The 24,213-nt window shown below is 28.4% G+C and overlaps 1 protein-coding gene across 1 annotated transcript; it reads left to right on the forward strand.

The window, feature by feature from the left end:
• Nucleotides 1-6,137: 6,137 nt before the first annotated feature.
• LOC119680509 (leucine-rich repeat-containing protein 40-like) lies at nt 6,138-24,212 on the forward strand (the record flags this gene model as incomplete). Its single annotated transcript, XM_038093349.1, has 3 exons — nt 6,138-6,520; nt 21,901-22,915; nt 24,015-24,212. Coding segments are annotated over exons 1-3 (1,521 nt in total), but the record flags the coding sequence as incomplete, so codon positions are not given.
• Nucleotide 24,213: the final 1 nt, after the last annotated feature.

The raw sequence follows: 24,213 nt of genomic DNA on the forward strand, positions 1-24,213 counted from the left end.
GTTATAATGCCCTGCACTAATGCATATACGAAATAGGTTCCTAGGAATGTATATTCTTACGGAAGAGGCAATAAAACTTTGTAAAGTAGGTTCTTTACTGCTTTTTATTGACGGAACTAGGATTAAACCTACTCTAAGCCCAGAAGGTCGCAATGCCACATCCCCTAACAATAATTATAAATATTAATAAATATAAATAATATTTAAATATAAGCATACATGTTTTGACAGGAGCTTATATAACATATGTAACAGTGACAACCTATTAATATAGGTTGATTTATTAATTGATGTAATCAGTAATAATGAAAGACTTATTTCGATTAATTTTGTTTGCAGTCTAACGATCAAAATAAAAATATATAAATTTGGATCTTCTAATTTCACACTATTTCTTAAACTAAAAAAAAACAAAAAACCATAAGGAGCTATGGAACATATTGTTGTAGATTTGTAGGCTCTTCTTCTGTTTACATGAGTCATTATTAATAATAGATTTGTGTATTATTAAAGATAACAGTTTGAAGAGATCCTTCCTGTGCAACCATTGGTATTTATATGTTTTTTAACATGACTCGTGTTAATGGTTCTAGATTATTATTCCTAATTCCATACTTCATTAGGAGTTTAAGGATTCAACAAAAGTTTTTCAACATTTTCTATTTCATGCTATTTATCTTAATTCATTTAACGATTTGCCAGTTTCGTGAAGTATTGTTTTCATTCAGGTCACTTTAGATTTGCCCCTGTGTCGTATTCCTTTGAGGGTTCCAGGTTAGCGCAGTGTGCGTGATGTCATCATTGGATTTATGTTATGTATGCTCTATCCACCCATATTTTCACTTTCGTATATCATCGTTAACGGCTCTAAAGTAATATTTTTAAAAAGGGTCACCAAAATCTAGGTTTAGAAACAGGTTTTTGATATTTACATTATTCAATTAATCTAAATATCTGATAAAATTTAGTTAAGTAAAGTATCTGATTTTGAAACATTTTAAATATATTGTGACTACTATAAATATCAACTCTCATTCATTTAAATTATGATTCTAAATGGTTTGCAAAAAAGTCTCTTTTGACAACGGGTTTTAATATAATTAGCTTTATTGAATAACTGTACACTATGCTGTATGCCCACATAGGTTACTTGTGGCGCCTCTACTTGTTGGTTTTTAGTTAAAAATGTCCAACTCGATATCTCAAAAATTAAACAATATTGATATATGAGATATTGGAAAAAGTTGTTGAGTATATCGTATTACGATTTTTGTATATAGCGGTTTAAAACGGAGTCTATACTTAACCAGTTTCTTTCACTGATTTTATATGTTGAACACCCGATATCTATATGTGGCGATATGATATTTATAATACCTTGAATGAACACTTGGATTATCCATTCTTGAATTCATTTTAAACTTTATTTTACGTAAAGCAAGTCAAATTTGGACTATATTCTTTCAAAATGAGTCTATGAAATGTATCGTATTTTGAAATTAAAAAAAAAATATGTTTCTACGTATATCTAAATATTTACTGTATTACTATATTACAAGTCTATTGGTATTATTTAGTTATGATATACTAGAACACTAAGGAAAGGAAATTAATTTTGCCGAGTTTATGAATTTTATTTGAGCGCCAATTATATAGGTAATATAGGTAATAAGATTGTCACATCATATTAAAATGTTACACTTCTAATGTTTATTAATATAACTATCAACATATTTTTACACGTGCCATTTAGACATTTTCATTAATTTATATTAATTTTTATTAATTTTCATTTACTAGTGGTTAGTTGTATACAATTTGAGTTAATACTAGTAATGTCCAGTTCCTAATCAGAAATCCCATATTTAAATGCGTAAATATAGAACTAAATAATATATAATATAAAAATTAAAGCAATCCTATGCAAATTTAAATATGTATATTTATAGAAGAAGTACATTGATATATCAATATTTTAATTAATATATATATATATTTTTTTAAATTTATTAGAAATATATTTTATAACATATTTCATATATTGTATTTATTTAAATTTTATATTCTAAATTTTAATATATATAAAGATATTCATAATATATTATATATAATTATATTATATATTATATTATAATACAATATATATATATTATATTTAAAATATATACAATATACATATTATATTATATATATTATACATATGCATATATATGTATACATTAAGTATGTATATCTATTATGTTCATTAATATAATAAATATTATCTATTACATATTACACATTAGTTTTGCTCTGAGTCCTTCGCTAATATTGATATAAAAAAAATTATCCATAAAACAATCATATAGTCCATTTAATTAAGTAAGGCCACTAAACAACAACAAATTACATATTAAAAAAATAGAAGAAGCCGGTTTTACTATATCTCAATGCATTCACATACACGTATCAATTGATGAACGCTCATATATCTGCTGGCATATACCCGCAATGGTATATTTAAAACATAACTGACTTTTGAACAGATTCATAAGTGCTATAATTACTTAATTTTAAAATTTGCTAGTAATAACATTAACTTTATATACTACAAATTTGGTTGTTCTAACATGACTTGCACAAATACTCCCTGCTACGTTGTTCTGGTGTTTTACTTGCTCCAATTTGCAAATGCTCGCTACGTTGTTCATTAATTTAGTTTGTTCTTATATTTAGCTTTATAAACTCTAAAACTCTTTTTTGCACATATTATTACACTCTATTTAATATTCAAAATTCAAAAATTAGGTTGATTTAAAATTTGATTTTATATAAGACAATAATTTTAAGTGTTCGACTTTAAGTTGATAGTTGATATACTATATATAATATAGTATACATATTTGGTTCATTGCATTTTCAACGCAGTTCCATTTTAAGATTTCTGCACTAAAAACTAAAGGTCTTACTTTATCCTTAGTAAATTATTATTTAAAAGCTAGTTCTAGTACAAAAAAAAAATTTAATATTTTTCACAATTCAAATAAACTTCACGCTTATATTGCAGGTTCAATGTTAAGAAAGCTACAAGTGTGCGCCAGTCCCCCCTATTCAGTAAAATATAGGATTCATACGAAATTAATATAGGTACATACATATATGTATTTGCATTGTCGTAGCCAAAATTGTATTAAGGCCTACAATCTTTTTAGGAATATACTAAAGAATATTAAATAAATTATTGTAATATTATTAACTTATTCTAATAAAAGTTAATGGAATGTACCAAACGGAAAAAGGCAGATATACTTCAAAATATGTATATACGAATTTTTATATTCTTCTCCTTAACTTCTTTTTTTAAAGTTCACTTAGGTAATTATTGTAAGATTGTTGTTATTTATTTAAATACAGTCTTTGGTCAAAATATAAATCTAACTCTTCTAGCGTTACTTTTTTCATAGCTATTTTCAAAAGTTGAAGAACCTCTACTATTATTTCTAACTTTTCATTATTAAAATTCGTAGCTAATATTAGTACTAAGATATAAATTCAATAATTTATTAAAATTGTGTACCCTTTATTATCTTTATATAGTATTGTCGAAGAAATCAATCTTTTTGATCACTCCAATCATTAAGTATGCTACGGCACATTTGATATCCAACCCATATATAGTGAAGTCATCTAACCCAAAAAGAGAATAGGATAAATCTAATTCTTCATGTATTATATGAAAAATAAAATTTGAATGACAAAAAAAAAATTTCACAAATATTTAGACAACGTCTATATGTCTATAACATATTAGGCCATGTGTATATGAGGTGTTTTCAAATTTTTGCCTTCGACGTATATTATATATTATGTATTATTAATAATGTATTATATATAATAATATAGAAACAGGGTACCGGTTTTTGACGGAGCGGAGCACCGCGAGCATAGTTCATCTCTTGTGCTGATACATTATAATATAATAATAATATGTTACATATTATAATATGTTATATAGTATATAGCGTTTATTATATATTAAATATTATATAATATATATTCCATATTGTTTATATGTTATGATACGAAAAATAAACTTTGTTTTCCATATTTTGTTTTATATTATGTACTTTTCTTTGTTATAGAAAATAATAGTTATAGTGTTAAATGTAAAAAGAATGGGTTTCTACATTTAAAATTAAATTAATTATATGTTATAACATATATTAATATATATATTTCATATTCTGTATTATATACTATATATTACATATTATACATTATATAATATATATTTTTTATGTTAAAGTTATTTGAGCTAGTGCACTTGAGCACTTTCACTCTTACTTAACTCGAGGTATTTTCAAAACCCCTCTTTACGCCTTGACTGGATTATTGTTTATCACTTCATCAGACTAAGCAATAATTTACCTCAGATCTGCATACCTCCTCGAGGAGCCTGTAACCATTCTGAGATGTAATAACGCGGTGTTGGTAAGTCTGTCAGTTTTCGTAATATATATTGTTTATTGTATATTGTATATAAGTTATATTATGAATTAAAAATAATTATTTTTTATATTTTGTTTTTTATTATTTGTGTATTGTTTTCTATAATAGTTAGTTATATTGCTGTTTTTTTATAAGAATGGGTTTTTACACTTAAAATTAAAATTTTTACTTGTAATATATATAATTGTTTTTATGGCTAATTTACGGGAATTTTGACTAAAACTAATATATGTATGGTTTGAAAATAATTTGTGTATTTCTATAGAAAGAAATTTCTCCCTTTACTTATATAGTATGTTAAGTATCCGTATCGCATAAAATATGTAATACTCGTAATATTCGCAGTTGTGTAGGCATAGTCTTGTGCTCCTCGGAATATCTTCGGACCAAATGCTTCCACCTATGTTAGTGGGGCTCTTTTTGTTTACTAAAATCAGCCAATAAGCAGATTAGCTGAGAAGAGCATGTAATGTATCTGATGCTTAGGCTGGCTGCACATTGAGCAACAGCAACAGCAACACATTGACACATCGGCAACAAAAACAGAGTGCAACAACACAACCTAAAGAATAAATCATTAAGAGCGATCTTCTTGCTTTTACTTGTCTGCAAATCCTCCAACGAAATGTATAACAGTATTCCCTTCCAGTCGTTATCGGATCGTGTTGAAGTACAGACGTGAATTACGAAATTGTATTTAGACTGCAGCATTTGTGCAAGTTCAGTAAGGAATCGGAATGTGTAAAAAGTGATTTCCATATAAATTATAATCAACGAATAAAAATATTTATTTGAAAAAAATAATTAAAAATTTTTTTTTATTTAATTAATTTTAATTTTAAAAAATTGAAATTTTATTTTAATTGAGAAAAATTTAACGAAGAAAAAAAATGTAATGAAAATAAATTTCATTGAAACCCGCAACCACAATAAATTCGAATTTTGTGTTTTTATTTTCAAGAATTTCTAATAGATTATTTCAAGTGATATCTCCGTGTCAAATGTTAAGCAGTAAATACACATTACTATGTGATGTACATACGAAATACAGAGCAAATGCATATAACACAACGCAAACGTTTAGAATTGTTTATACAACAATAATTTGAAGAAATATTGACTTCGGTTGATAATTTAAAACGTTTCACATTTCACATTTCCGTTTCATATTTCATGTATTTTTAAGTGTTTATTTTCGTTACTTGTGATACCGAAAGGCGTACCGCAGTGCACGCATTTTACAATATGGAAACCCCAAACATATGTCGTTATCGCTAAACTCTAATCTCGCTCAATGTGTGGAAAATATTTTCCCAAAAAGACAATTCTGTCTCCGGAGTCAACGTGTAGTCCTGTGCGTTAGGCAGGCGTCACCGAAAAGTCATAAAATTTTGAACTCAATAATGTAGATAAAAGTATAAAGTAAAAAGTAAAAAGGTCTCTAACTAAACCAGATAGATATTCACACATATAGACATTATTTTATTTATGATCCAATAAAATATCACAAATACTTTAAGTGTATAATAAATATAAAATATATACATATCTATATAACAATTGTCCTCTTCCAGTGTCAATTTAAAGTGTCTAGTGTCTTGCAATGATTTCAAAGCAAGTCACTTAAGTGACTTCGTTATTAATTTATGTTCAAAGTGATTTGATTGATTGATTTCGAATTTTATTAAGTGTGAATTTGAAAACGTGAAAATATACATTTCAAGATGGCTTCGTTAATTTATACCGTTTTAAGTATTACTAATGTAGCGTCAGTACATTGTGCTGCACGTCCAGAAATCTCTCCATGCACTTGCGACTCAATTTCATTATACAACCTGAAATTCTTAGAACTAACTTGTGAAAAGGTCGATTCTTTTCATCAGATCGTCGACAAATTGTCTAATAAATTCGATCCGAACTTAAATATAAGTTTGAAAATAACGTATTCGCAACTTGAGGACATGGAAATGTTATCGTTTAAGGACATGAATTTAAATGTGAATAAGTTACGTTTGCAATGGAATAATTTGAGGTGAGTTCCTTTTAAGGAGTACTATCTCTTCAATACAATAGATATTACAAACTTAATGTTATTGTAAAAAAGCAATCCTATGGGATTGAGTTATTGATCATTTAATTAATGTACAAAAAAGTGAATGAAAAAGATTAATTAAATAAGCAAGCAAATTTGTGCGCTGACTCTGAGCTTCTCAAATTTGGCAGGGCACGATCTCTTCAATACAATAGATATTACAAACTTAATGTTATTGTAAAAAAATCAATCCTATGGGGTTGAGTTATTCATCATTTAATTAATGTACAAAAAAGTGAATGAAAAAGATTAATTAAATAAGCAAGCAAATTTGTGCGCTGACTCTGAGCTTCTCAAATTTGGCAGGGCACGATCTCTTCAATACAATAGATATTACAAACTTAATGTTATTGTAAAAAAATCAATCCTATGGGGTTGAGTTATTCATCATTTAATTAATGTACAAAAAAGTGAATGAAAAAGATTAATTAAATAAGCAAGCAAATTTGTGCGCTGACTCTGAGCTTCTCAAATTTGGCAGGGCACGAGTTCAAACATTGGTACTTGTAGCTTCAAAAAGGTATTTACGTATAATTAAATATAAATAATTTCAAGACCACTGATGATGGGTATACAGCCAAAAATTCAATTAATTAAAATAATATAAAATGAATTTTTGTTGTTGTAGTTCACTACTGTTCGTTATTAAATAATATTTAAATGTTATATAAATAATATATAAATAAATTCAATTTTTATAATTTACTCAAATAACAAGCTTCTATCAGTATTCCTTGATTCCCTCTCTGGCTCTGGAGTGCGACCAGAGCCAGATGTGTTTCATAGTCTGGTGGCTGAAATCCCTCCTCCTTTATAATTTTTTTTCTCTTCCCTTCATTTATACAACTGCCAAGATTTTGTATCTAGTATTTGTTTTTACAGTATTGGAAATTTCAATAATAATTCAAATCAATATGTTATTAAGCATTACATGTTGTATATGAAATATTAACAATAAATAATAAAAACGTATTTAAATTAAATAAAGCAAGATAATTATATACTAAGAGTAGATGAGTCAATGAAGAGATTAAAATTGTTTTATGTGTATGTTAAATAGTTAGCTATGAATTGTTATATTGATAGTTCAGGTGGAAATAAGCGCTTCAAGCGTCTATTATATGTGGTTTCGTCATTTGGTAGCTGCCTCATTTCTGGGATACGGTGACAGAGTACTCTATCTATTTTTACTATTTTTTGGATAACGTCTGCGAAGAAGGGTATCTATAAGACACGACGAATGTCATAGTTTAACATTCAAATAAAATAATTTAGTTTATTAAAATGTATTGTTTTTAGAAAATATATTCCGGTATAGGGTAGGAGAGTAATCTATCTATTTTTACTATTTTTTGGATAACGTCTGCGAAGAAGGGTATATATAAGACACGACGAATGTCATAGTTTAACATTCAAACTAACCTTTATAATTTAAATATTAAATATAATTAAAACTGTTAAAATTTAATGTTTTCAAAAAATGAAAAAAAAAATGAAGATATAAGTTCTTAAAAATATATAGTTTCTTTTAAACAGGTATTTTAGGTTATTTATTAGTAACTTTATTTATTTTTGAGTTTTCTTTATTTATTTTTATCATATTTATTTGATACTATTATTTATTTATTATTATATTTATCAATTTAACTAAACATAATTATTTTGGATAAGCTGTACAAGACGTTTTATATGGAGGGAGGGTATGGACTATGTCCAGTGACATAACCTAATATATTTATATGTAATGGTGTAAGCTAATCATTTATTTCAAGAGGGTCGTTGGAAGTCTGCTAATAACATAAATTGGTAAAATATATTCTTCAGTGATATATTATTAAAATTTTATTACATTTAAATAGATAGAAACTGTGTTATATCTATATTTATTTCAAGAAGGGAGTTCCATTATTACAAAATTCAGTAAAGTAGAACTTTCACTGATGTGTTATTAAAATTTTTTAATATTTGGATGGATAGCAAAGAAATTATTGGGTACTGCTTACTTTGGAATTCACTTTATAAATTTTTGTACTCTTTTCTTTCATTTTTATGACAATATTTTGCATTGAGTCATAAGAATCTTCCATTTTTAGTTCTCTGAACGTTACATACTTTTAGAAATAAATGTTCGTAAATAAATGTATCTCAAAGGAAGTATATCATTTAAAAATTGTTATTTGTAGTGAGGTCAACTAATAACAATTGCATGGGTCAGTAACGGTAAACGTTCTATATACACCTCTGATTTGTTACGGTGTGACTTTAACGTTTTTGCAAGAATGTATTTCTCCATAATAAAAAATTCAAGAGAGAGAGTGAGAGAGAGATATATATAATAAAAAATATTTAGTTTTGATAATACTTTTGTGCTTCACGGAATTTTGGTGTTATGTTACATATATACTAAAGGAAGAGAATCTATATACCGTCTTCAAATATCCTAATATTCTGTGAAATATCATCGGAAACTAAAATAAATGTTATTGTGAAATGATATTGTACCATTATCATAGTATTATATCTATTGTATTTTATATCTAAATAAAACTTTATTTCATATCTAAATAAGAAGAAAATTAAAAAAAAAATTTTTTTAAAAATTTAACAAACAAAATGAATCACTTTTAAAGTTATTATCGTATCCTGGATCTTGCTACATCGATACATCTGAACTAATAATAAACATCAGTTCTGCTTGTCATATTTGATATTTAATAACATTCCCAAGCTGTAAGCATAAATCAAACTAATTTATTTAGGTGTTTGATAGACAGAGGACAGAGGAAAGTATCTTAAACACTACTCTAAATGCAATTATTAAGAATCGAGGGGTATGTATTTGCATTTATTGATAGTGAGTTCAATGTATAGACCTTCCTTTTTGAAATTACATTTTTAGAATATAGCCTAGTTTGAATCTTAAAAAGAAATACTTAATTAAAACTCAATTATGCAGGATCTCATAAGAAGAAAGGTCACGTGAGTTTCATATTTTTCTCTGATTATGATTGTGAAACAGGGAATACAGCCAGTAAAATCATAATTGCTAAATTGTTAGTACTATTTTGATACTTTTTTGTCAAATTGAGTAATATGCTTGTGTGAAATTTGGGAGTGTGAAATTGGGTGAATGTTGAGGTATGTTATGGTGGATATTGACCTAAGTTCGTCTAATGTTCTTTGCTTGTAGGTATACACTTTTGACTCCAAGAAACCACAGAAGGTGATTTCTTGGGTGAAATTGGGTAAATGTGGAGGCCCGTCGAAATCAATATTTTTTAGTATCAAGTGACCGCCGAACAATGAATTTAAGAAATCGATCGAGACATGAGATGTATGAGATGTAGCTCCTCTTTTGTTGAAACCAAAAGTGCTAAGTATCACTTTCTCGAACCATAATATTTTACGATCAAATAATTGGTTTCAATAACAGATTGAATGTAGTTACTTTGTCACTATCTTCTTTGAAAAAATATGGTCCGACGATAATGTCAGCACAAATCCTGTAACACACTGTCAGTTTTTAACTATTAAGAGGCATTTTTTCAATAATTTGAGAATTTTTAATAGCATAGAAGAACCGACATTTTTGTTGTTTTAGGCTTTTTTTTAAGTCGGATGCCACTTCTGTGCAACATAAGTAGCTCCCTAGTTCTGATTTTTGATCGATACGGCATGGATTCTTTGACTTGTCTGCAGGCTATTGTATTATTCCAATCAGTCTGAGCTAATTAGATAGCATATGTTGTTTCTGTTAGTGTAATCTATACGAAAAAGTTCGTACCTTTAAACTTTGATGTCTCAAGAAGTATGCTATATCTGTATATAATTTTTTTTTAATTTATTCCATACTTCATTACGAGCTTAAGGACACAAAAAACGATTTCCAACTATCTCCATTTTACAAAATTTGTTGAAGTTCGTTAAACAATTTCTCAGTTTCAGTATTAATTGTTCTTGTTCTTTTACGTCGGGTTCCGTGGCGATTCCATGTCTTCATAAGGCCTACCCACCCAAATTTTCGCTTTTGAATTTCAACATTATAAAGATAGAGTTCTTCATTTAATATCGTTCTTGGCCATCATATCTTTATTATCACATGGACATATAGTGTAGTAAAATAAATAGCTTAAAACAGCTGAGTCTACTAACATCAATTATCGAAAAAAATTATTTTAATTAAAATTTGTCTTCAATCCACACAATTTGTAAATCCACACAGGGATTGACTCTGTGAAGACTTTTCAAAGTTCCATGGTACATTAGGACGAACGACATCCTTAGGGACATCAAGATTGATCCCATCAAAAAATACATAAAGCATAGAGCCCTTAAATTATTTGCGAAAACTGACAGACTTACTAACACCGCGTTATCAAATCTCAAAATGGTTACAGTCTCCTCGGGAAGGTATGCAGATCTGAGGTCAATTATTGGTTAGTCTGATGAAGTGAGAGAAAATAAACTAGTCAAAGTGTAAAGAGGGGTTTTGAAAATACCTCGAGTTAAAAAAGAGTAAAGAGTAAAGAGCTTCAACATTAACAATAACAATCTAAAAATATTTTAAAAAATTTGAAGTCTTCATATTACAAAAATTTGATTTAATTATTATTTCGCTGAAAAATTGTGTACTCTTAGAAGTGATATGATATCATTACAACTCAGACTAATTACACTTGTAATTTGGACAGTTGTATTGTAATTTATTTGTTTTTTTATTATTATTATTATTATTCTTGACTGTTTAATTAGGAAATTCCCCTTTGACTGTGGTTTTGAGATGCTTTTCTCATCTTTACAACGTCGGAAAAATTAAAATTATTTTACACACGCGTAGGTAAATTAAGAAAAAACAAAATAAATTTAAAAAAAAATGGGAAATAATCAAATTAAATTGTAATAACAAATTAAAGAATGAGTTTGTGTATTTCTTTTGCAATTAAAATATGTACATACATATATAAAAAATATAATTATTTCTTCTGTTTATTCATTTAATTACTTTGGGCTGATAAATCTCGTAAGTACAACAATTATTTAATGCGCGATTCCTACACCAAGCGGCATTTTGTTTTTATTGATGTACTTTCTTATCAAAATTAACAAAAAAAAATTATAAATGTTAATAACGAAAAAAAAAAATATGCAAAAATAAATAATAATAAAAAGTATTCCATTGAATTAATATAATTAATAAGAAAAATTCTGTTTTAGAATAAAATCAATATATAAGACAGCTTAATACATATAATATAATATTAATATAATATTATATTAATTAATATTACCAAAATATTGGCATTATCGTAGCAATTAAATAATTTTATTTTAATATACATATTTGTAAAAGTATACAATTTAATTTCAATAAAAACTTTTAATTTTTATTAACTAATAAAAAAAAAAAAGAAATAATTTTAGAGAAAAATCCCAACTTTAGAATTGCGCCAAATCAGTTTCGAATGCCAATTTCTATACGTATTGTCTTTAATTACATTTCTTGAGAAATGTAGTTTACTCGTTTTGAATCCGTTGCATATTTGTATACAGAAATATTAGAGATACAACACATTTAAATAAATAAGAGCAGAAAATTTAATTACGTCGTTAGCCTTAGACCCACAGTTGAACGATCAATCTCTTCCATTGATGCCAGCCAATTTATAACAATTGACCTATTGCCATAATGTGGCACTGACCAGTTCTCCACAAAAAACAACCAGCAACCCAAAAGATACTATATGTGTTCGTAATGATTTAATTTATATGTAATTGTTTCAGAATTGAAAGATAAATATGTATGTATGTATAAAAAAGAAAATATGTTTATTAAATAAATTTAATTGGTGACAAATTGAAATTGAAGAGTTGTTTTTATTATTGTTTTCGAATAAAAATTTCCACTAATTTGGCACAAAATCGCGCTTTTGTTTGTTTTTTAGTTTAGAGAATTTTTTTAAAAAACAATACATTAATATATACAAACATATATTTGCTTTTACATATATATTATACAGTGCCGATTTTAGCACTACTTGCGCCCCATGTGAGATTACTTTGTTGTCCCCTATCTACTATCGGGATCCATGTCATTAATACTTAGGTTGCCATTCTGATGATTCAGCGATGAAAAATATATGCAATTCCCTACAGTGGTGCCACTGGTTATTGCACACTGCTTATTATGTTCCAAGTTTCTCACAACATCACAAGATTACTTTGCTGTCCCCTATCTAATATCGGGATCCATGTCAACAATACTTAAGCTGCCATTCTGACGATTGAGCGATGAAAAATATATGCAATTCCCTACAGTGGTGCCACTGGTTATTGTACACTGCTTATTATGTTCTAAGTGTCTCACAACATCACAAGATTACTTTGCTGTCCCCTATCTATTATCGGGATCCATTTCATTAATACTGAAGTTGCCATTCTGACGATTGAGCGATGAAAAATGTATGCAATTCCCTACAGTGGTGCCACTGGTTATTGTACACTGCTTATTATGTTCTAAGTGTCTCACAACATCACAAGATTACTTTGCTGTCCCCTATCTATTATCGGGATCCATTTCATTAATACTGAAGTTGCCATTCTGACGATTGAGCGATGAAAAATGTATGCAATTCCCTACAGTGGTGCCACTGGTTATTGTACACTGCTTATTATGTTCTAAGTGTCTCACAACATCACAAGATTACTTTGCTGTCCCCTATCTATTATCGGGATCCATTTCATTAATACTGAAGTTGCCATTCTGACGATTGAGCGATGAAAAATGTATGCAATTCCCTACAGTGGTGCCACTGGTTATTGTACACTGCTTATTATGTTCTAAGTATCTCATAACATAGAAGCTTACGTTTTACGGACAGTAAAGACTTAAAGACTTAAAAGAAAAGAATTTTTAAACTTGGATCTGGCGCCCCTTCATTTCTATTTCCCGACCGTAACCAATGCGCTCTTCCTCAATGCCGCTACTGTATTTATATATACGGAACTAAATTCAAGTTATGTAGAAATAAATAAACTTTCTTGGAAAGTTGTAACATATTTTTATTCGATTAAACTAATATTTTTGATGTGGAGAAACAATAGTCTTAGTTTTCTTCAGAAAGATTAAATGTCATGACGCAGTTTTATATTCCTTGAAAAATAAATGTAGTAAAACTTTGCATTCATTATTATGTTGAGGCTAATTAAGTAAATGCACTTTTACTCTTATTAACTCTTACTCTTATTTCTTCAAAACCCGTCTGTACACCTGGACTTGATCATTGTTTATTACTTCATCAGACTAAGCAATAACTGACCTCAGATCTGCATACCTACCCGAGGAGCCTGTAACCATTGTTATTCAATAAATTATATATAATATATATGATATATATCATATATATGATATAATGATATAAACTACTATATGGACTTAAATGTTAATCAATTACATGAATGGATCATGAAACATTATGACATTTAGCTATTAAAGCCTTCTTATATACATATATTAAGCGTGCATTGTAAAGAAAATTATGTATTGTCAATATATTAAATAAATCACGTTTCTTTTAAGAGTACAAGGAATCTAGAAAAGATTTCAATACATGTCTTTTTTATGCCATTCACCTCATTTTATTACACAAGTTATTAAAAGTCTTTTAAAATAACCCTCTTTCAAATTTAATTGGAGTCCTTCTAGTCAGCTTATACCTTTCCGATTCTATGTAATTGCATTTTGTCAACATTATTCTAATTTTCACACAGTACCTATTGCATATACATTTTTTCCGGATATGTACATTGAATTGAATTTTCATTATTTTACCTTTATTTAAGTAGTATTTCGCTTGGTTGTTATCCAGAATACCATCCGTCAAAAGATTTTGTAAATGACTTCCATTTACATCGTATTTGGAGCTTTTTTTGTAAATATGTTGAGAAAAGATAAGTTGATATATTTTTGTAAGTTAAATCAAAACAAGGATTCTGTGAAATGTCATAGAGTTTTTCGAAAATCTGTTGCATAGGTGCTTTACCATATATGCTCTTTATCTTTTATTGCATACACTACAATTTACTTAGTCATTTTACTAGTACTTTCTCTTTCCCTATAAGAAAGATGATAACCTATGTTAACTAGTATAATAAACATGGCTTTAATGTCTGCATATAATATATTGACATATTTTTAGCAATTTTTGTAATATATATAAGTTCATATAAAAACATTTTATTAAAAAAATTATTTATTTTTATTGTAAAATGGTCCGGTCTTACTTGGGTACCTAACGATATATGCTCGGAGGACGTGCGTGATGGGTGTTATTCTGAATGACGTTCTAGGAATAGTGTTGGTACATATTGTATTTAGATGAACAATAAAAGTAATATAAGAGAATGTAAAGTTGAATAATGGCAGCACTAGTCAGAGCACTGTGAAACATTAATTTCATAAGGAGTAATTAATTCTGATTTTAAGTTAAAAGCAAAAACCTAGAATTTTAATAACAGATACAAGGTTAGGTTATGTTTGAGCGGTAGCCTTATACAGCAAAGCCACCTGAGCCGAAATAATGACCCGTTGTGAGACCATGGCTAAACGTTATTCATACGTAGGCTAGAAGGATCCCCAACAGGACTGCAATGGTCAACGAACAAATAATGCTGAAAGTCACGTCTCAAGTTAAAGTTAAAGTGCACCAACTTAAAACGTCTATAAATTTCGTCTAATAAATTGACTTATTCTCCGCTTCAGATCCACAACCACGATAAAAGTTATTATAGGGTAAATCAAATGTCATAATATGTCTTTTTAGTACGCAATCATCTGTCAGCATCGATCTGTCAACCGCAGTGTTGAGTAGTTTCCGCTTTAGTTGCAGCAGTTGACAGGCATATTTCTTCACTAGTTTGAATCGAGAAGATCCTGAGAACAGAAAATAATGTATTCATACATATTAAATAGTGGATAATCTTAATATATTTACACGGATGACTCAAAACTCGGATAAAGTGGAGGCAGTATATTTTTGTACACTATTAATAGTCAATAAACTTTACATTAGCGGTTTATTGGAATATTTTTATATTTATTGAACTAAACTGTCATCAAATGACTTACAAATGTTAACATGTGGTCAAAAACACTGAATTGTTACGCTGAACTCTAAATGATATAAATAAAATATTTAGCTAATTTGGGTTCTGCATCCAAGTGATATCGTAGGAAATTGCACTGCTAATGAGTTAGTCAAACATGGCACTAATGTTTCGGTAAGAAAATAATATCAGATATGAAATTTTCTGTCTCAAAACGTTTTGTTGGACATAAACAATAAAAAGCAGAAAGTGACCGGTTAGAATAAAATGATCGAACATTTATTGTGCCACTGTCCGGCTCTTTCGAGACCCAAAGTTGATTCCTCAGATTTTAAGATGGGTTGGGAACTTGTCACCACGTTCATGCATCCTTTGAGGATTATTGAAACATTGATGTTGGTTTCTTAGGATATTTCTATTTTTAGAAACGAGCAGAGGTGGATACAGTTGCCCTATTACACACAACTTCTGATTATTGAAATTAGATGTTTTAGTAGGTTGGTTATCATGTGTTATGGCTTATAGTATTTTCATTTTTAGGACTGTTAAGTCTAAGACTAATAACAATAAATGATATTTAAAAACTTCTTAAAGGTTAATTAAGGAGCTTTACATGTTCTTAAACATTAAAAATATTTTTATAAAATTCGAATAAATTCGGACGAATATTTATTTTTAATTGCTTTTAAAAATAATCAGATTAAATAAATGAAAATAAAAAAATTCTTTACTGAAAAAATAAAAATATTTATATTCTTCGATCGTAACAAAGTTACGTAGTTGACACTCAAGTTTCTGAAGTAAATCCCCAAAGTTAACTACAAAAATTATCTGTGAATAGCGTGGCCGGTAATTCAACGATAATTTTAAAACGTTTTACAATTGGCGCCATAATAATTTTTAATGTTTATTTTAATGTATATTTAATGTTTTAAATTTAATTTCATCACTCAATATAAGTATATATTTATTTTATTTTTTTTTTGTATTAAATAATTAAAATTAAATTGTAGCGGCAAATTGCACACCTAAAGCAAATGAAAAGTAAATATTCATTGATAACAATCAGGAGAAATTAATAATAAATATGTATATAAATAAATAAATAAATATATTGAGTTTATTTATGGTACGTTTGTGTATATGTGCTCTTCAGAGGAGAAAATCAGAAAAATTATAAATACGACTAAGTAATCGACTGCAGATTTATTTAAGCGTTCGCTTTGATTATAATTTCAAAACAAGTTCACTTAATGCCGAGAAGCGAAAATACTTTTATTCCTGCGAGATAAGAATTAGCAAAGTACGATAGTGGACTGAGCCAGCCCGGTTGCCTGCCTACCAATCAGCCCATGTCATACATTCAATCGCTTCTTTTGCATGATCATATTCTGTTCAATCACATAAGTTTCGTTTGTTTGTTTATTATTGTTGTTATTATTGTTGTTATTATTATGGCAATTATCAGGCTTAATGATCTTCAAAGTGCATAAATGTACGTACGTACAACAAAAAAAAAAATAGAATAAAATATAGAAACATTTCTCTTTTTTTAGCAAGACGACACTTTCAATAATTTATTGATGAGTAATTATTATGGAATATTTCCAACCGTTCACTATCACTTTAAACTTTGGATTTGCATTGTAGAACTGTAGAAATTACTTTTTAGTAAATTGTATAGTGAAAGGCTTTCATTATGCCGCAAACTTAAGTAAAATATTTTAAAACCTCAATTTTTTTTTATACGACTATAGAATATGAGCAATGGGTCTTCAGAAAACCCATTCTTCAGAAGTTTTCACCACATTATATTAACATACCATATACCTGCGTACTTTTATGCTAGTAAATTATGCTCATCGCTATTTAATGAAGGTCTAAGTTTAGACCAGTTGATCTTTTCTTATAAAGTATACATTTAGCGTTTCATGGTCTCAACCCCAGGGCTTTGAACCCGAACTAAACCAAAAATAGAAACAAAAACAAACATATTTGCCGAACTGAAAATCGAAATCGAAACGAAAATAATTTGTCTGTTTATATCGGATCAGCACTGCATAGTTCGGTATCTGTTCATTTCAGCACCTTCCACTTAATTTGTTGTTTTTTATATTGTTTATAAATATATACTTTTAATTAATTTAATAAGTCAAAAAGTCCCGTAAACCAGGAACCTTTTTGTGGTTAAGAGGAGGTAGCTTACTTGCATTCATTTAAAAAATATACAAAAAAAGGTACAACATACCAAGTTTATCTGTTACCATAAAAACGGAGAACTTAATATAATGAAGCGAATGAAACCTTGAAATGCTAGTAGTTTACCTGGTACTGCTGAATAAACGAACGAAGGTTACAGGCATCTCATATAAAATAAAATATGACTCTATAAAGTAGATGTATTAACCGATGTATAAATCAGTTTATAGAGAAAGTCAGAGAAATATTCGAGAAATATTCTAACTGCATGAAGAGGGCACAATAGATCTATAGCTCACAGGTCAAAATTTCTAAACACTATAATTGATGTATTTACTGAACTCATTAGGTGAGCTTCCATTGTAAAATATATTAATCTGGCCATTGACATTGTCATTTCTACATGAAATTTTGAATTGCATCTTTTTTCTCTTCAAAGAAGGATATGTTAACTCGGCCATAATCCTCTCGAATATAATTATACTTACGTTGTTGACTTTCGAAATTGACTTACATTATATTTATTGTTCACTAAATATTTATTCATAAAAATATAAATATTGGTATATAATTATAAATCACTATATACCTATATATATATAGGTATATATATATGTATGATTTTAAAATTGTGCTTTAGTGCAGAATATTTCGTTTAGGGTCAGTATAGGCTATAAAAATTTAATTAAAATTTCTTATTGCATTCAATCAATAATCGCGAGGGCAACAATAGGTCGTGTGACAATTTTATACACTTTGTCTACACTTTCTTGTCACATATTTTTGAAAATATTTATCAAGTTCGAAAAAATATTGAATGTTTTTTTTTGTATTAAAATACAATATTTTAACACGAGTACACAATAAAAATATCAAGAATTAATTAAATGAAATGATCCTACAGTTTCTAAAAATAGACTCAGTCCAATCGCAACCACATAATTCTTTAGACATCAAACCATAACGGAATTCGTGGAATGCGCAAAGTGACAAGTTGACAAAGGACGTGTCTAAATTTTCCATTTAACGTGTTTGATGAGCGGAGTAAGATTGTTCACCTTGTTATGTTATTAATTTTTATTTTAACGCACAATAATCACATAGCGCCACATTCCCATATGAATTATTCATCTCGAAAGAGAGTAGCATCCGTCCTTGCTGACAGACTCGCTAGATGCAGGCGCCAAATGTTTTCTTTTAACAGCTTCATTAATTCAGCTAAACATGTTGTGATAAATTATCAGGCTAGACGCTTGCCATAAAAAGAATTAAAGATTCTTCCACTATAGAAAGTCAAATATTCTTAGAGTGATGCGTTCAGCGCCAACTGTAAGTGATGGAATTTCTAATGGTTGTGATCTATTTTTGTACGAACTAAAATAAATGTTCTGCTTAAATTAACTTGACGTAAAATTAAAACCAGTGCTACTGCCACTATATCAAGAGGAATATAAAATGCAGAAATATCTTTACTCAACTTCCCTACGCCCATGAATTATATAGTAACTTCAAAGACATCAAATTAAACTTTCATAATTAATAAATTAGCTTAACAAATAACATATTTAACAGAAAACTAATTCTTATGGAAATATTTATAAATTAAAAATTTAACTTGGCAGCACTTTTAGCAGACTGAAGCAATAAATTTAATGTTTAGATAGAAATCTTAAAAGATACGACACTTTATAAGGGGTTTATCAATCACCTAGTCGGTACTTTTACATATCTTTAAAACACAGAGACCACTAGAAAAATGCCTCACATATGACCTATATGTGTGCCTAATTTTTATTTTTTAGTGCCCAGGCAATAACTCAAGGGATGGGGTGTTTGTTTTCAAGGCGACTAGAGTTTGACATTGTCTGCACTAACACTATCCTCTTGAGCAATCTCACAAAAATATTCTGATATTTTGTGGTCCTAATCGTAGGCTCAGGTAGTTTAGTGGTAATTAGATTTATTAAGATGTTTGAAGAGGTTTTTCGAACAGTAGTTAACTACAACAACAAAAATTAATTTTATATTATTTTAATTAATTGAATTTTTGACTGATCATACAGCTGTTTCGAGTATTGACAAATACCCTTCATCAGTGGTCTTGAAAATAATTTTTTGAGACTGCAAGCACCAGGAATCGATATCGTGCCCTGCCAAATTTGAAGCTCATAGTCAGCGCACTTTAACCAACTGACCCAAAGTCGTAGTTGACTTTTATGTTCGCACATTTTTCGGGAGTTTTGTTACTTGGCTGTGAAAGTTTTATTAACAAATTCACTTGCTGTGTTTACATTAGAATAAAATCATAAGATTAGCATAATTGTTATTAGGTCCTAAACCATATAAGTTTTAAATGGACCACCTAAGTTCAAAATAGTTTTAGATAGTCCATTTAGATCTCAAGCTTGTTTCAGAACACTCTTTCATTCTTCTTTATTTTTAGCCTTCGTTTCCTTATTGGAGATATTTATCTCTCTGACATCGTGCCACACGCTATCAGCCCATCTAATTCTTGGTCCTTGGTCAAATAAAATAATATTTCCAAGAAATTTCTTGAGTTATTGAAATCATATATCGTCAATATCCATATTTTTAAACTCATGCCACAAACGAAATTCATATATATCTCTCATTATTTTTTTTATTACAAGTAATTAAATAGATTTTATCGAAAGCGTTTTTTATCAGGCGTATTTTTCTACTTTTCATAGTTCGAGTTTATATTGAACACAACGAATTCACTTGTTTCAGAAAACACATACCATACTTTCTACCATCTTTTATAAATTTATTATTTTTTGCTCGATGAAATGCGAGTCAGTGTCTAAATCACATTTACTTGATAGTGTCTATGATCACTTGGGGGATCCACTGTAACAACAGCTCCATTGAATTCTAATAGTAACATTGTCAGGTGAATTTACGCAAGTATAGTATGAAGCTCAGCATATCTTTCTTGTTGTATTCCATTAACAAACTTTATTAGTGCTAATCTTTTGCTAGTGTATATTGAATAATGATTTAAAATAATTTAATTAAATAATTGACGAACCCATGGCTAATATACACACTTACCCATATGTTTTTATGGTTATTATTTCTGGATATAAATATAAATAAACCCTGGTTCTAGAGTTTTAAATTTGTTTGGAAAATGATTTAAAATTTTTATTCATTGCATTTTAGTATTATTGAAGAACTATTAATCAGATTAAATGTATTTATTTAATTTAAACAGATGTAATTATCAAAGTATTAAAATAACAGTTTTGTTATATGCGCTACTAATAATTAAGTGAAATTGTTTTTTTTTTATATAAACCAGCTTGCTTACGATAATCCAAACTTAAACTATGTTTACACTTTGACTTAGCACGCCTTTTTAGCACACTTTTATATGAATTTTCTATGGATTTTGTATGAAAAATGGCACATATTGCTGCATATTTGTCGAGTTAAGTATAACAGTCATAACACTGCATTTCGAGGTTTTCGACTTGAAAAAATAGATATGATATTTTTTTCAAATATTAAACTTTACCTTTTTGCATTTAATAAGACAAGATATTGTTTCTAATCCTTTGTCTAATCCTTTTTCTAATCCTAATACAAGTGAATAAATTTCATCAAATAACGATGTTCTGATCCAAAAAGTTTAAAAAAAAATAGATGAACTTATGAATTGAGTTAAAATGATGCTAAAAAGGATTGTTACAAAAATGCAATGAACCTGAACTGTTCAGATTCGGTTCAGATATTTTACAATCAATCAACGACAATTATTCCTTTATCTTTTCTCACACATCCCAATGCTTTTTAATAACAATGAAAACAATGAATCATTTAAAGTCAATGCTCGTGACGTGATAGCCCATTTGATTATGTTTATCTGAGTCGGCTTATGTACATTTAACAACTTCACAGATATACAAAAACGTTAGTAAAAATAAAAAAAAATTATTAAGAAAAAAAATTCATTTTTTATTAATTAGAAATAATTTTTGTTTTTCTAATTTTAGAACTTTGCCCGAATTACCGTTTCGTGGGTTATCGAATGTCGAGTTTTTGAGTATTGGTGACAATGAACTTGAAACAATACCGAAACATATGCTCAGTCACATGCCGTTAATTAAGACGCTTGATATGGGCAGATGTCGTCTGAAGTCGGTGTTGCAAGATGATTTTAAAGGTACTCAAATGGTGAAGTTTTTGTTTTTGGTCACTAACGAGATAAAACGTTTGGAGAAGGGTACATTCCCACAAAGTTTAGTATCGCTACATCTTGGCCGCAATCAAATCGAAAGTCTTAATGGCACATTGCGCAACTTAAATCAATTGGAATCACTGTTTTTGAATATGAATAATATTAAATCATTGGACGATGAGTTACCGGAATCGAATCGCTTACAATTGATAATTGCATTTGATAATCAATTGGAACATTTGCCGGAGAGTATGCGTTATATGACCAACTTGGAAACTTTACACGTTCATTCTAATCGTATTAGATCACTTGATGGAAAATTGAAGAATGCCAAAAAATTAAATGAATTTTACGGACATTACAATAAGATAGAATATTTGGCACAGGATGAATTCAAGTCTGTGGTTAAAATGGAAGAAATTAGAATGGATTTTAATAACATTAAATCTTTAAATTGTTCCTTATTACCAATGAAACGTATTACAAAAGTCAATTTCTCTTTCAATGAAATCGAAGAGTTCTCTATGAATGAGATACGCGGCCTTATGTATCTTAAAACACTTGACCTTTCATATAATCGCATAGAAACACTTACAGGACGTCAAGATAATAGCATTGATAAAGCTTCAGTACTCGTTGAATTTAATTTGGATCATAATCGTCTCAAATCTTTGGATGCTGCTTTAATGGGTTTGGATAGTTTACGTATACTAACTTTATCCTACAACGAAATCGAACAAATACTACCAGAAGATTTTATCGGAATGGTACATTTGGAACTTTTGGACTTGTCTCATAATCAACTGTTAACTTTACAGGAATTAGAAACGGTAAGTTGTCTTCACTTCAATCTATGAATTACAAGAATTAAAAGAATTGCGTTAGAATTTGACTAAAACTATGCAATACATTAAAGTGTAGTCAAGTTAATTATATTTATTTTTTAATGTTAATTTTTTTTTGTCGTAAGTGATGCGTCTTATGACGAAAAGAAATTATTTAAATGTTGAAAGCATTCGAATAGAAATGAAAAGACAACAACAAAAATTTGTTGTTGTCTCGAAATGTTGTTTCGAGAAAATACGAACAATAATATTCTTTAGTTTTTCTTAATCGCGATTAGCGAACTGGTAGCATAACAGTTACAAAGCTTCTCTGTAAAGTTGCATCCAAAAAAAGTGCCTTACATATAGAAAGTAAAAATATGTATAACTTAGCTTTGAAATAAAAATAAGAATTAACTTTCAATTCGTTGAACTTGTGTTTCTAATTCTAATTTCATACTAATGTAAAGCACAGCGCTCTGGATAGTGTCACTAAAAAAAAAAAATAAAAAGTGACAAAAAACTTGAATACTGAAAGTTTTTGAAGCCTTGGCTACTTTTGGAAAATACGATTAGTCCAACAAATTATATACGGACTATAAACTAATAAAAAAAAATCGAATATTTCCGAAGACCACTGATGATGCGTACTTGACAATATTCGAATCAACGTTGTATGGTTAGCCAAACTTTAATAAATTAACTAAAATTTTTGTTGTTGTCTTGTTATTTCTATGCTAACGCTTCTTTTTTTATTTCTATTTTATATTTAAAAGTAAATTTGACTAAATTACAGGCTAAAATATATTTGTATGCTAGTAACTATTTTTATTTGAAAAGATATTATTACGAATAGAATTATATTTCATATTTCATATCTTTTATTTTATTGATTTTTTGATCTTTAATAGTTTAGCACATTAGATCAGCACATCTAAAATATATATGTAGTTAGAAGACTTCATTGCACTATTTCCTAATGTTAGATTTAATAAGTAATTATATTTAATAAGTAAGATTTAATAATATATAGTAATAATAATTATATATACTTACTATGTTACTTACTATATAAAGAAGATTTGAATTGTTTTTGTTCTTTTAGACACGTCTACCAAATTTGAAAATATTAAAAGCACCGTTCAATAACTTAACAAAATTGGAACGAGATTTCCATGGATTACCAGTACTTTGCCAGGTGAATGTAACAAATAATCAAATTGCAACGATATCTGCCGAATTAGTGAAACAATCTCGCTGTCTTAGTCACAATGTGCTTAATGATTTGGAAATACATTTGGAAG

This window comes from Teleopsis dalmanni, chromosome 1 (genome assembly GCF_002237135.1).
Source record: "Teleopsis dalmanni isolate 2A chromosome 1, ASM223713v2, whole genome shotgun sequence".
Lineage (NCBI taxonomy): Eukaryota > Metazoa > Arthropoda > Insecta > Diptera > Diopsidae > Teleopsis > Teleopsis dalmanni.